The 14631-nt window shown below is 53.6% G+C and overlaps 2 protein-coding genes across 3 annotated transcripts in view; both read right to left on the bottom strand.

The window, feature by feature from the left end:
• Positions 1–11938, bottom strand: part of BCL7A (BAF chromatin remodeling complex subunit BCL7A) — a 30657-nt gene extending 18719 nt beyond the window's left edge. The window contains exons 1-2 of one of the 2 annotated variants that reach the window (XM_040250748.1): positions 11716–11938; positions 4221–4302 (exon numbers count right to left, since the gene is read on the bottom strand). In XM_040250748.1, coding sequence (XP_040106682.1) covers positions 4221–4302; positions 11716–11807 — 174 coding nt within the window. In that variant the 5' untranslated portion in view covers positions 11808–11938. The remainder of the gene's footprint in view (positions 1–4220; positions 4303–11715) is intronic. The other variant, XM_040250747.1, reaches the window with a different exon arrangement.
• The window catches only part of CFAP251 (cilia and flagella associated protein 251), an 86746-nt gene continuing 84016 nt past the window's right edge, over positions 11902–14631 (bottom strand). The window contains exon 25 of the mRNA XM_040251286.1: positions 11902–11934. The gene's annotated coding sequence lies outside the window, so the exon portion shown is untranslated. The remainder of the gene's footprint in view (positions 11935–14631) is intronic.

Genomic DNA, 14631 nt, shown 5'->3' on the forward strand with positions numbered 1-14631 from the left:
ACCAGGGAAGTTCCATGTGGGAGTGTGTTGGAAACAACCTAACTGCATCCATTGGAAAAAGATTTGTTAAACAAAGTACAGTACATTCATTCAATGCAACGGTATACACCAATTACAGATGCCAGGGAAGCTCTTCCGTACAAACGCAGAAAGATCCGCAGAGATATCCACATATTAAAATACTTTGGTATCCCCGAGATGTATAAAAGACACAGAACACGTGAACAGGATGCTGCCATTGGCAGTAAAGGAAGAGCATAAAGGAACGTGTGTGTGTGTGTGTGTGTGTGTGTGTGTGCGCACGCTCCCTGGAAGGATAAATGAACACTGGTTGTCTCCAAGGAAGAGAGCTGGGTGGGGTCAGAGGTACTCATCGGGATGGGATGCAGATTTACAAAAAGATAATACTGGGGACTTCCTTGAGGGTCCAGTGGCTGGGACTCTGAGCTCCCAGGTTGGTGGGCTAGGGTTCGAGCCCTGGTTAGTGAACTAGATCCCACATGCTGCAACCAAGACCCAATACAGCCAAATAAATTAAAAATATATTTTTTTAAAAAGATAAGGCTATTAAAAAATAAAGTAACATTTAAAGAATATGGAAACGTACAAAAACAGATAGTTGACTCCAGGATCTTCACGAGAGTATGAGTTTTCTTTATTCTTTATGGGGTAATGAAAACATCCTGGAATTACGGTGATGATGGTTGCAGCACCGTGAACATACCAACACTGGCTGGCACAATTTAAAAGCGTGAATTTTATGCAGGTGAATTGTCATAGTTTTTTTTTTTAAGGGTTTATAAGTAACATTTGAATTCTGTAACATGTTTTACCTATTTAAGAGAATAAAAATTTCAAGAAAATTCTGAAGAAAAAAAATGATGTAACCATGCCATCAATGGGCATTTAAAAACATGAAAAGCTGTCCTTTTCCAATGCAGATTCCCGGCCACCACCATCAGAGATGCAGATTCAGCTGTCTGGAGTGGCACCTGGGAACCTGCATTTTGTCAAGACTCCCAGGGGATCAAGTGCTCAGCCAGGTGCGGGATCCATCGCCTGAGAGGAAGTGGGCAGGAATATTGTACATCTCAGCTCAGAAATGACAGCGAATTAGCATCTAAGCGCCGTCTGCACAGCCACGCTGAGCTAACTTCTTCCCATATGATATACTGCCTTTGCTCTGTTGCAGAAAACCCCAGGAGCCAGATAGTAATGCTCCATTGCACAAAAGAGGGGACTAAGACCCAGCAAGGTGGGGTCACCTGTCTGGAATCACAGGTTAATTGAGGCTAGCCTGTCCAACTCCACAGCTAGAGGTCTCTGTCCAGCTCCGGGCTGCCCTGTCCTTCCCAACACCCCATCGATTACGTTTTCTCCTTGATCACAATCCATTTGGCGCTTCCCTGATGTCTGTTTCATGCTATTCTATAATTATCTTCCCCCAACGAGATTATAAATTCCTTGAGAGCAGAGACCACATCTTCTCAAATGCAACCGGCGTTTATACAACACCTAATGATGTGCAAGGCGCAGACATGGGCAGGAGCCAGAAGCTGCCTTCCAGGAGGCTGGCCGCACTCTGCTCTCCCTCCGGAATGGCCCACACCGAAGGCCGTGATGGTCTGTGTTGGTGCCTCTGGGGTAAAGCAGCCCTGGTGGCTCCATGAACCAGGCCACGACCAGAGGGGACGACACGCCACCGCCATCTCAGCCCAGTGTCGACTCACCTAGGGGCTAACATGTGATCAAAGGGTCAAGAACGGCGCCTCAGCCCTGCCTGGAGACCCCAGACTTGTGGGGTAGGTCACTGGAAATGGCGGAGGGAGGCTTTGCCCTGCCTGTTTTTTTTTTTTGGCCAAGCCACGTGGTATGTGGGATCTTAGTGTCTCGACCAAAGGATTGAACCTGTGTCCTCGGGAGCGGAAGCACTGAGTCCTAACCACTGGAGTGCCAGGGAATTCCCTGCCCCTCCTTATGGCCCCTAGTAACCTACCAATCATGCATACTGTCACGACTGGAAGCGCGTAGGTCAGTGTGAGCCACGCTTGCATGAGTAGGCATGGCACTCCAGGCAGAAGGAATAGCTCACGGGGAGGCTTGTTGGTGGAACCATTTTGGATTTTGACTGGAAATGATAGTAGCTGACCTGGAGGTCTTTGAGGGTAACTAGCCTGGGAGCCACAGAGCTGCAAAACTATCTGTGACGTGGGGCAGCTGCCAGCCATCAATCCCTAAGATTAGGACAGCATATTAAAAAGCAGAGACATTACTTTGGCAACAAAGGTCTGTCTAGTCAGAGCTATGATTTTTCCAGCAGTCATGTATGGATGTGAGAGTTGGACCATAAAGAAAGCTGAGCGCCAAAGAATTGATGCTTTTGAACTGCAGTGTTGGAGAAGATTCTTGAGAGTCCCTTGGACTACAAGGAGATCCAAGCAGTCAATCCTAAAGGAAATCAGTCCTGAATATTCATTGGAAGGACTGGTGCAGAAGCTGAAACTATAATACTTTCGCCACTTGATGCAAAGAACCGACTCACTGGAAAAGACCCTGATGCTGGGAAAGAATGAAGGTGGGAAAAGGGGATGACAGAGGATGAGATGGTTGGATGGCATCACTGACAGGATGGACATGAATTTGAGTAGGCTTTGGGAGTTGGCGATGGACAGGGGAGCTTGGCATGCTGCAGTACATGGGGTCACCAAGACTCGGACACAACTGAGCAATTGGACTGAATTGAAGATTAGGCACAGACACAAGGGCTCCCCCTAGTGGTCACAGTCACTGCTCCGCCTGGAACCCTCCCCTTAACATCCGCCCAGGCTTCTCTGCGCCACTCTCTGGGGTCACACTTCACCAGCAGCTCCAACCCCCAGAAGGCTCTCCAAGAGTAGAGAATATGTGCTTTGAAGTCAGGACAGATCTGACAGATCTGCTGTGTGACTCTGGGGAAATGGCTTTGCCACTCTGAGCTCGTGTCTTCCCTTGTACAGGGTGGATACAGAGCTCAACTCCACAAAGTAATGTCTGACAGATGGTCAGGGGCCAGGAATGGCCCTACAATGACGGCAGAGGGCCTGCCTGTCTGCAGGTACCACCATGCCCACCCCAAAACCATGGTGCTCAGTCTAAGAGAGGGGACACTTTGGCACTACAGTGTGGGGCAAATCATGGGGCTCTTGTCGGAAGAGGCGACTTGCAGGGGACACTCCCCGCCTCAGTTCAGTTGCTCAGTCGTGTCTGACTCTTTGTGACCCCATGAACTGCAGCACGCCAGGCCTCCCTGTCCATCACCAACTCCTGGAGTTCACTCAGACTCACGTCCATCGAGTCAGTGATGCCATCCAGCCATCGCATCCTCTGTCGTCCCCTTCTCCTCCTGCGCCCAATCCCTCCCAGCATCAGAGTCTTTTCCAATGAGTCAACTCTTTGCATGAGGTGGCCAAAGTACTGGAGTTTCAGCTTTGGCATCATTCCTTCCAAAGAAATCCCAGGGCTGATCTCCTTCAGAATGGACTGGTTGGATCTCCTTGCAGTCCAAGGGACTCTCAAGAGTCTTCTCCAACACCACAGTTCAAAAGCATCAATTCTTCAGTGCTCAGCTTTCTTCACAGTCCAACTCTCACATCCATACATGACCAAAGGAAAAACCATAGCCTTGACTAGACGGACCTTTGTTGGCAAAGTAATGTCTCTGCATTTCAATACGCTATCTAGGTTGGTCATAACTTTTCTTCCAAGGAGTAAGCGTCGTTTTATTTCATGGCTGCAGTCACCATCTGCAGTGATTTTGGAGCCCCAAAAATAAAGTCTGACACTGTTTCCACTGTTTCCCCATCTATTTGCCATGAAGTGATGGGACCAGATGCCATGATCTTCGTTTTCTGAATGTTGAGCTTTAAGCCAACTTTTTCACTCTCCTCTTTCACTTTCATCAAGAGGCTTTTTAGTTCCTCTTCACTTTCTTCCATAAGGGTGGTGTCATCAAACTAGGGCTGGACTATGGGGGAAGGGTAGACTATTGGGTAAGGGGTAGATCCAGCAGCCTCTCCAGCCCCAAGCTGGATCCTTCTGCTTTCCAAGTGCTCTGCCCCCGGGTCCCCACATGGAGGGTGGCAGTGGACAGCCAGTCCCCTGTCGCCATAGTGGGAAGCGTGGATGGACAGCCCCACTCCAGGGGGGCAGCCCCACTCCAGGGGACCAGCCCCCATACTCACATCGTCAACCTTTGGCTCCGTCACGGGGACCCACTTGTAGATTCGCAGGGATGTGTCGCCCACAGTCACCCACTTCTTCTCCCTGCAGAGGACAAGGAAGAACCTGTTACCAGGGGGCTTCTGGGGTGGACCCCTGCTCACGCTGGTGGTGGGGGTGTGGGCCACACGTCCTTGGAGCAGCTGTGACACAGCGACTGCCCCAGGTGGGGCTGAGAGAACGTCTCTGGATCACACAGACACGGGTTTGAATCCCAGCACTGGCTGGGATCTCCCCACCCCGCCCCCCGCCACCCAGGGTAAATCACTTCACCAGAGCCTCAGTTTCCCCATCTTCTGGACCACATGGGGTTGTCAACCTCTCCAGGTGGCCACAAGAATTACGGGAGACAAAGCATGTGGACAGCTTTCTTGTATTTGGGTAAAAGTGCTTGGTAAGATGGGAGTGGGGACAGGTCACTGCCACTGGGATGATTCCTCTGGATGAAGGGAATCAGGCTCCAGGTTCCTCCAGCTTTCACCCCCATGGAACCAGAGAACTGGGCCACCCGAGCCCTCTGGGCAGCAGAGAGACCATCAGACCAACAGGGCATTTTCTCCAGTGGGCGTAGGGTAGGGGTGGGAGGGTCTTCAGCAAGGGCATCCAGGGGCTCGCCCCACCCTCTTGGCAAGTCCTCTGAGGTCCTGGGAAGGGAGGCAGGAGCAGACAGCATGAGTAACCATCCCAGGCTCTTCCGGGCAAGCGCCAGTTAGATCAGCCAAGGGGAACAGAGCACGGGGGCAAACCGGGATGCTCAGTGGCCTCGGCCCCCAGACGCTGAGTATCAGGGATGGCAACAGGAAGCACAGCCTGGGCGGAGGGCAGCAGCCAGGTGGGAGGTTGCTCCGAGACCCTACACTCAGAGATGGGCTTGAGTTCAGGGTCTCAGCTTCTAACGTTTACACCGCTGCCCCTGACCCACCCTCAGCTGCATCCTAAACGCCTGGGGCACGGCTGTCAAAGGCAAGTTGACAGCGAGAAGTAAACCACAAGCCGTGGGAAGGAAAGCGGGTGACTAGTTTTCACCAAAGGTAATGATAATAATGACCACTCTCTCCTCCCACCTCTCTGCTCCAAGCATCATCTTCTTCCTCTAGTTATCACCCCAGCCTCCCAAGTTCGGTCCCGACCTCTCGCAGCCTGTAAGTCAGGTCCTGTAGCTTCCTGCCCCTAGCACTAGTGTGACAACCAGAGACCATATGCCTGAGGAAACAGAGGCTCAGGGAAGGCTCCCCCAGAAGAAAGGCTGGGATTCCAACCAGGTCGCTGGGGCTCTGGAGTCCACAGTCCCAGCACCGGACTCTGTCGTCTCAGAGACGTGGAAGGTCACACTAAGGAAACCAGTTGATTCAAGGGCCCCATGAGATGATGTCGGGGCCAGACACACACCTGCTGCAGGTAGTGTGGCAGCCAGGAGACCTCAGCGGGTGCACCAGAGCCAAGAATTACAAGCGGCTGTGGGCACCTTGTTCAGCCTCTCCGCCAAGACCTCAGCCTTGGGTCCTCCCCTCCATGGGAAAGCAAACCTCACGAGCTAAAGGGACACATTCCCACCAGCTGGCAACAACCCACCATCGGGACTTCTGGGGGCCCAGCGAACCAAAACCACAGACACTTCCATGCCCCAAACTGTGCCTGCATGGTTCCCAAAGTCCTCTGCTGGAAGAAGCTAAGGCCTGGCTTTTTTTTTAGTTCCCCAACCAGGAATCAAATCCTAACCCCCTGCAGTGGAAGCACTGAGTCCTAACCAGTGGACTGCCTGGGGCCTGGCTTTTATCAACATATATTCTACTATGCAGAAGACTCCCTTGGACTGCAAGGAGATCACACCAATCAATCTTAAGGGAGATCAACTCTGAATACTCATTGGAAGGACTGATTCTGAAGCTGAAGCTCCAGTATTTTGGTTTGGTCATCTGATGCAAACAGCCGACTCACTGGAAACGGCCCTGATGCTGGGAAAGACTGAGGGCAGAGGGAGAAGAGGGCATCAAAGGATGAGATGGCTGGATGACCTCATCGATGCAATGGACATGAACTTGGGCAAACTTTGGGAGACGGTGAGGGACGGGGAGGCCTGGCCTGCTGCAGTCCATGAGGTTGCAGAGTCAGACACAACTGGGCGACTAAACGACAACAACAACAATAATTCTACTGTGACCGTTTCTAGTGCCTTCTGTGTGATAAGCACTATACACACTTGCTTTAATTTTCCTATAATCTCTGGTGACAGTAAACAGTCACCTTCCTGTTTGATAAAGAAACTGAGGTAGGGGGAGCTGGAGTCGTTCTCACCAGTGTTCACACCTCCCTGCCACGCTGCTTTCTGGACCAGCTCCCCTGCCCCCATCCCTGTCCCTTTTAGCCTTGAGAGAATTAAGTATAGGCAGGTACCTAAGTCACCATCCACCGGTCCCCTAACCTCCTGGAGGCAGGATGGATGACCCACAGCCCCAGTCTTTGCCCATCTCCATTCTGAATAATCAGAAGGTGCCTGGAAGGGACAGAGACATTCCAAGAAACAACCTAGGAGACAAAGCAGCCATCACAATAGCCACTGTGTGCTGAGGGCTTACTTCACGCCAAATGCTTTATTTACACAGGCCTATGAGAGGGGAACTATTGTCATCCTGCTTTACAGATGAGGAAACAGGGAGGCCCAGAGAAGTTATACCACTAGTTCATGGTCACGCAGCTAGTGCAACAGCAGAACCGCGACGTGGGCTGTGACCCCTGGTATTCTGTCTCCTGTGAAAAAAACTAAGAAATGACTCCACAGAGCTCATCAGCCACAGAAGCTGGACAAAGAGGCACAAATGGCTCCAATCCCACCCAAAGGGCCACAGGCACTCACTCCTCCCAAGCTGGTTTCCTCTGCCCAGGCCCCAGTAGGTCAGCAGATCCAAGGCTTGATTGTGTTTAAAACAGAAAAAAAAGTAACTGACTTGCAATACACAGGACACCTCTCAGGGTATAAAGGGCGCCAGACCTGGGCTTCGCAGGCCACACGTGAGCCGAGATGAATGTGGCAAGCTTGCAGGTGCAGGGAGGTTACAGGCCCCGCAGGTTCTGAGCGGAACACGGCCAGGTTCTGGCGCCTCCCTTGGCCCCAGTTCCCAACTCGCTCCAGGCATTAGAAACTGTTCTTCAGTTCCATTTCTAGGTATAGGCACTGAGGGGCCAGGGGTCAGAGGGAAGAGCACTGAGATTCTGATCATAGTCTGCAGTCCAGCCAGCAGCCACCCAGGGAGAGACGGGCCCTGAAGTTCAGGGGTGAGATGCTGAGTGAGAACCCGGTACTTTGTAGACACGTCCAGGGAGTGTTGGGTGTGTCATCAAGCAGCGCCTTAGGAAACGACACACGGACCTAGAGGAGCAGCGAAGAGTTCCTACCACCACCTCCAAAGCCATTACCCTAGAACTCGCAGCCCCCTCAACCCCCAAGGAGTGTATTAAGTTGTACTTATCACCTTACATTTCTGGTGGCAGACAAGCGCCCAAGAGGCATGTTTTGTCTGGCCTATATGGTACTTTAAAAAATTGGAATCCATTGCCAGACTTGGAAAAATAAAGCCAACAAACAAGTCAAACCCCACATTCAAATCCAGATTGCTGACCATTCTCAAAAACACAATATGGCCATGAGGGACCCGCACGCCCCAAAGAGCAGTGCCTCTCTCGGACCCCTGAGTCTCACCACCTCTAGGCACAGGTCTGGATTCACAACCTCCAGGCTGCAGCCTGACCTGGCCTTGATGGGCACGCCCAGAACCCTCCTGTAACCAGCCAGGCTGAAGTGCCTGTCTCTTTCCCACCAGGCTGGGGTCCTGAACAAAAGGAGTCAGCTGGAGGAAGAGAGCCCCAAACGCCCTATCCCAGCACAAGCTCCTGTGTTAACTACGAGCACCCTTCTCCCTAGATCCTCCAGGCCGAGGCCAATTCCTAATGTTGCCTCAGGGTCAGCTCTGAACGCTGGCCAGCCAGGGAGACCTGACCCCCGCAAAGACCGCTCTGAAGCTGTCACTTCCTCTCCACTTCCCAGGGCTAGTTCTTGATGCCAGAGAAGGTCTGGCTATGGCTGGCTTCATCCTAACTAGGCCCAGGCCCGCATGACCTGCCCTGTGCCTGGCAGGAGGTGCCCCTGCAGGTACTGAGGCGAGGGCTAGGCACAGTCAAACCCTCCTCCCCCAGGGACCATGGGAGGTTTCGGGCAACAGGCCTCTCTGTGGCTCCACGAGTCACTGAGGGACCCTTCAGACCGCAGTCCCAGGGGTCCCTGGGCCTAAGCCTACTTCAAGGCTCAAGCCTTTTACCACCTGCCCAATGACTCCCACTTCCCTCTCTTCTCCACCACACCAGGCCTCCTAACCCTACCCCAGTTTCCCCCCAAAGGAGCCCACCATTTTGTTCTTCCTTCAGCCATGATCTGGCTGCCTTGCACTCCACCAGCTGGCCTCGCTGGGGTATCAGAAAGGAGAGGAGAAATAGCCGGTAGCTATGCACAGTGCAGCACAGGGCTTTTTCCAGAGGAGGGGAAGGGTAGCGCTTGGCAGAGGGGGATTTTTAGGGGTCACTGGAACTGAGGAGAAACACCACCCTAGGCTTACAGGCTGTGGTATGCTAGGCACCTCCATTCTGAATTTTTTTAAAAAAAGAGAGAAATGGGATGTTGACTTAATTTCAGGTAAACAATGAATAATATTTTTTAGTATAAGTATGTCTCAAACAGTGCATGGGACACACTTACACTTAAAAAAAAAAAACTATTTAAAAATATTATTTTGTTGTTTATCTGAAATTCAAATTTAACTGGGTGTCCTGTAATTTTATTTGCTAAATCTGGCAACCCAGTGTCCTAGCCAGTAGGACGTCCCAGACACGGTTGGTGGCCACAGAGTTAATAAACAACCCCAAACCACAAGGGCTGACTGGAAGACACATTCTAAAGGCAGAGCGAGGGTAGGATTTGGCTTCTTGGTGCTGGGGAAACCTATGAAATAAGGTAAAATTCCTTTTGCTTAGAACGGGCAGGAGGGGGAAAAAATCAGCAAAACCAAGCTTCTACCTGACAATAAAGGCAGCATTTAATGACCAGGGAAATGGCTCCCCACTCCAGCATTCTTGCCTGGAGAATTCCAGGGACAGAGGAGCCTGGCAGGCTATATAGTCCATGGGGTCGCAAAGAGTCGGACACGACTGAGAGATTCACACACACACACACACACCCCTCCCCGTGTGAAGGATTAAGTGCTTTTGGAGACATGGTATTATTCCAGGAGGGGAGAAGGCACACAGGGCCCCTTTGCTGTCATGGTTAGAGAAGTTATGTGGTTAGCCCAAAGTCACAGCAAGGAAGTGAACTGGAAGTCCAGTCATAAGATCCCAAAGTCTGAGGTCTTTAATGTACTTGACTCCTAGTTTCCCAAAACACAAAAAGGGAGGGAGACATGTTCTCCTCCCCTCCTCCCCAAACCAGAGCCTGCTCAGCAGCACTGAAGGCTTCCAGGCTGGCTGCTCTGGGGCCCCCAGGGTGGAAAACCCCACAGCTCCATCTGCCCTCCCAGCAGAGCAGCTGGCGGGTGGGCCCTCCAGGAGCAGCTGTCAGGGTGCAGGAGCCTCTGCCAGGCTGGGAACCTGGGGCAGAAGGCCCCACCAGGCCTCCCAAAGCACAGAAAGGCAGCCCACCCCTTTCTCACCTCTAGGCTGGTAACAGAAGGAACTCAGGCCCAGACAACAGCTCTTTCTTTGCCTAGGCGCTCAGGCAGGGGACAACTCCAGCTTGCCTCTGAGAATCTCGCCGGAGAGGGGGTGGTGGGCTTGTTTTCCTGTGTGTGTTTTGGCCTGCAGCTGTTTCTGCCATTTTTAAATGGCTCCAGTCCCGGCACTCGGCGCCCTGCGCGTCAGGGGAGCTCCCACGGCAGGGAAGACTTGGATCTCAACTTTGGAAGGCCTCCCCTTCTCACGGTTCTGAAAATTCTTTGTCCCATTGGAGCCAAACCCAGCCCTTGGCTGGGCATCCGGCCATCTGCAGACAGCCCTTTCCATAGGAGGCCCGGGAGCACGTGGACTTTATTGATTTTCCTCTTGCCTTTTTTGTTGGGTTTGACTCAGAAAGGACAGTTAACTTGTGACACGGCTAGGCTGGAGGCTCGCCCACAGTGGTTTTGAGAGACCCAGGCGTTACTTGAGAAATGACACCCCTAAACATAAACAGAGCCCGCCACGGGGCCTTGCCGGGTTTTCAGGCTTTAAATAAAGGGTCAGAATGAGCCCGCGGGCACTGACACTCGAACGTCGCGGCGGCTCTTCTCCCTCCCTGACCCTGGTGAGGCCGTGGGAAAAAAATAATAAAGTTGAAATCCGGGAGCCGGGAGTTTTCAACAAGTCTGCCCCAACCTGACGATCGGCTGGCGTCTCGGGCCTGGCCCTCGGGCCGATTCCGAGACAGAAACGGACGAGGCCGGGGAAACGTTCAGTCGTATTAATTACAACCAGGCCACGCCGGACGGAATCTAACGTGAGCCGGAGAAACCCGCACGGCCCGACACTCGAGTCCCCCTCGCCCCCCGGGCAGAGAACAAAAACAGCAGCTCTTTCCGCAAAACAAACACGAACCACCGGGTTTGGAGCAGCACACGCGGCCCAGGACCCGGGTCTGGCCCCAAACGTTCGCTCGCCCGAGCCCCCGAGCCCGGGTCCCGGCAGAGCTGGGCGGGAAGTGGGGCGGGGGGCGCCAGGAGCCCCGGGCCCCGCGGCCGCAGCCAGCGTTTCCTCCTCGCGCTCGCCCCCATCTTTCTTCGTCGCCAAGAGCCCTCGCTCCAGGCAGCCCAAAGCGCTAAATTTAAACGGCTCGCGCTCTACAAACTCCGCAGACTCGAGGGCGCCGAGCCTGGGAGGCGGGGAGCGAGCGAGCAAGCCAGCCGGGGAGGGAGGGAGAAAGGGAGGCCCGGCGCGGGCAAGGGCGCGGGGGCCGGCGCTGCGCCGCCCGGGGCGCGCGGGGAGGAGACGGAGACGGCGGCGGCCCGCTCGGTGCCTGCACAATGGAGCTCGCGCTCTCCCCTCCGCCGCCGGCATCGCGGCCCCGGCGCGCGGGAAGCCGCTTTCATGTGACTTGCACAAAACGAAATGGCTTCTGGGGCCGGCCCCGAGCCCCCCTCCCGGGAGCCAAGCGCCGCGCCGGGGACTGCCCGCTGCTCCACCGCCCGGCCCGGGGCGCCTGTCGCCTCAAGGCTGCCGCCGCCGCGCCAGGTGGGCGACAGGCGCGAGCGCACCTGGGCAGCGGCCGCGGCCCCCGCCGCGCGCAGGTGACCCGGCTCGCGCGCCGCCCGCCCTCTCCAACTCCCGGGCCCGCGGGCGGCCCGGGGCGCTGCGCCCCGCTGGCTTTTTGTATCTGGTTTCGGGGTTCGGGGCGGCCGCGGCGCCGAGCCGGGGAGCGAACAAGCCGGCGCCTCCGCTTACCATTTGCGCACTTTCTCGATAGCCGCCATGACCCTCTTGATATCATCTTTGGCCCGGCTCCTGGTCTCGGCTCGAACCGACCTGCCCGACATGGTTCTGGCGGGGAGAGAGAGGCTGGGGGAGCGCGCCCGCCGGGTCCTGCTCGCGCTCCGCGGCGGCCACACTCGCGCCCGCCCGCCCGCTCACTCACTCACACACGGACACACACACACACACACACTCGCACACATACACACACACACAAAGCCTGGTGCCGCCGCGCGCCCAGGGCCCAGTGCGCAAGCGCCGGGCGGCAGCTGCACCAAGCAGGGGGAGCAGCGCCGCCGCGGCCGCCGCCAGTGCGGCCTCCGGGCGCCGCCGCCGCGGAGCAGCGCCGGCAGCCTCTCCGCCCACCCGGGGGAGGCGCCCGCGACCCCCGCTCCCCGGGGAGGTGGCGAGGGGCTCCTGGCTACCCCCGGCTCCGGGCACGCGGGGTCGTGGGGGAGGCCGGCTGGCGGGCGGAGGTGCGCGCGGACACTTACTCGGAGGCCGCAGGTGCCGAGGGGTCCCCCGTGGAGAGCGGGCCGGCTGGCCGGCCGGCCGTGGAGGGGACGCATTCCTGGGGAGCCGGCGCGGCCGCCCGTCCGCGGCCCCGGGTGTGTGGCAGCGGCTGCAATAATGCAAGTTTCCTGTGGGGCTCCCGACTTCTCAGAGTTGAAGGCGCCGATTCGGGACGCGAGGTGCTCTTGGAAAGAGTTGAGAAACGCGGACCTCTGCTGGCCTTATGCCCGGTTTAAATACGCGAGCTAGGACGTCGCTTCCCTGTCTTTCGTCCTTTTGGAAAACTAGGGTAGGAGGAAAGGAGCTTGGGGTGACTACGAGAAACATTCGACCTTGCTTCTTAAATAGCTTTCGGCGCAGGAAAAGCTCGATGATTATTTATCAGCATTTCAAGAGGGGCTCTTAGACCTTGCCTCTAGTGATAAGTTGCCCTCACCATAAATAAGGGAAGCGGGCGCACGCTGGAGTTTCTGTCCTAAACCAGATTTGAGCTTAAGCCACACCTGATGTAAGTTCCAGGCTCAGCCCAGCTGCTGCTACCGCACAAATGACCCTGGCAGGTAAAGTAGACTGGCCGGCTACGAGAAGGACTTCTGGGATGGTGTCTTCCCCGCAGTGCCTCAAGACAGCTCTGCACCAATCTACAATTACCAGGATAAGCCATCCTTGTGTTCAGCTGCAGCTAAACTGGTATTGAAGAGAGCGGGTTCATGCCCAGATGGATGTTCCGGAAAGAGAATGACCCCTGTCAGTAAACCTAGTGCCTTGGAGATCAACTAGCCCAACAAGCTGTGAGCTGGATGTGTGACTACCACTCATTCTGAAACCAAGCCCTTTGCCCCAAGATTTTGGTGTGGGGGAGAAAATTTTCTGGCGCTATGGAGTGGAAGCTCCACTGAAGGCCTTTTCCTAGGCATGTCCTTTTACCGTCCTGAACCCCACGTTCCTAACGTGAGGACTACATGGGAAAGCATGTCACAGCAGGTCGTAAAACACAGGTCCATATCACTGATGCTCTGACTTACCTGGCCAGCAGACACATCCTTAAAGTTACACATAACATTTAAATACATACATTTGAGTCAAAAGTAGAAGATATATTTTAAAATCCAAATACTGAATGATGAATGGACAAATGTGCATATTTAATACAGTGGGATATTATTCAGTCATTAAAAAGGAATAAAGTACTGATACATGGCACAGCGTGGATGAAGTTTGAAAACATCCTAAGTGAAAGAAGCCAGTCACAAAAGGACAAATACTGTATGATTCCATTTACATGAGTTATCTAAGCTTGGCAAATCCATAAAGACAGAAACCAGATTGGTTGCCAGGGACTGTGGGGAGTAGGGAATGGGAAGTGACTTCAAATGCATATGGAGTTTCCTTTCTGGGGATGGAGGGTTGATGAAAAAAAGTTCTGAAAGAAGATAATGGTGACTGTGAATGTGCTTTATGCCACTGAATTGTATACCTTTAAATTGTTACAGTGTTTGGTGAGGTTTTTTTTTTTTCTGTGCCACTTAGCTTGCAGGATCTTAATTCCCCAACCAAGGATCAAACCTAGGCCCTTGGCAGTGAAAGCACTGAGTCGTAACCACTGGACTGCCAAGGAGGTTCCACAGTGGTCCATTTTATGTTATGTGTATTTGACCACAATAAAAAGAAATCCAAATATCCAGCTTCTATAGACATGTCAGATCTGCAAACTGGGCACCCCGTCCACATGGCAACAATCAGCTGGAGCTGAGGAGCCCTGTACCCTTTGGATACAGCTCCCAGGTCACCAATGTGTCACCTAGTCACTGTACTCATTTGTGTTACCACATGGCCCCTGAAGGCATGTATGTTTTTCATCTCTGATTAAACTACAAAGCTCTCGACAAATGTTCTTTATAAATCTAGTGTGGCACTTTTTATAGTTTCCTGTCTCCTGCAGATATTTTTACACTTCTTCCTTTCAACAAAGCACAGTTGTTTAATAGTCTGTGTCTGACCATTGATATTTGAAGTTTCTGAGAGTCTGTTTCTGCTAGTTCTTACTCATGGTGTCCTATTTCCTTGTGATCTGCCTGATTTTCTTTGACCTTGTTGGACACTGTATTTCCAAATTTATTTATAGGGATAATTGGAGGTCTAGAATGAAGCTACCTTTGTCTCCAGATACTTTATATTTGCTTCTGCCAGGCTCCTGAGGGCACTGCCAGTGCACAATGACCAACGTCCAAGGTCAGGGGGCTTCCCTGGTGGTCCAGTGGCTAAGACTCCAAAGGAACTAGATCCCACATGCCGCAAGTAACAGTTAGCATGCTGCAACTAACAAAAAACATCCCCCATGCTGCAACAAAGATTGAAGATTGCACGTGTCTCAAC

This window comes from Oryx dammah, unplaced genomic scaffold (assembly GCF_014754425.2).
Source record: "Oryx dammah isolate SB20612 unplaced genomic scaffold, SCBI_Odam_1.1 HiC_scaffold_12, whole genome shotgun sequence".
Classification (NCBI taxonomy): domain Eukaryota; kingdom Metazoa; phylum Chordata; class Mammalia; order Artiodactyla; family Bovidae; genus Oryx; species Oryx dammah.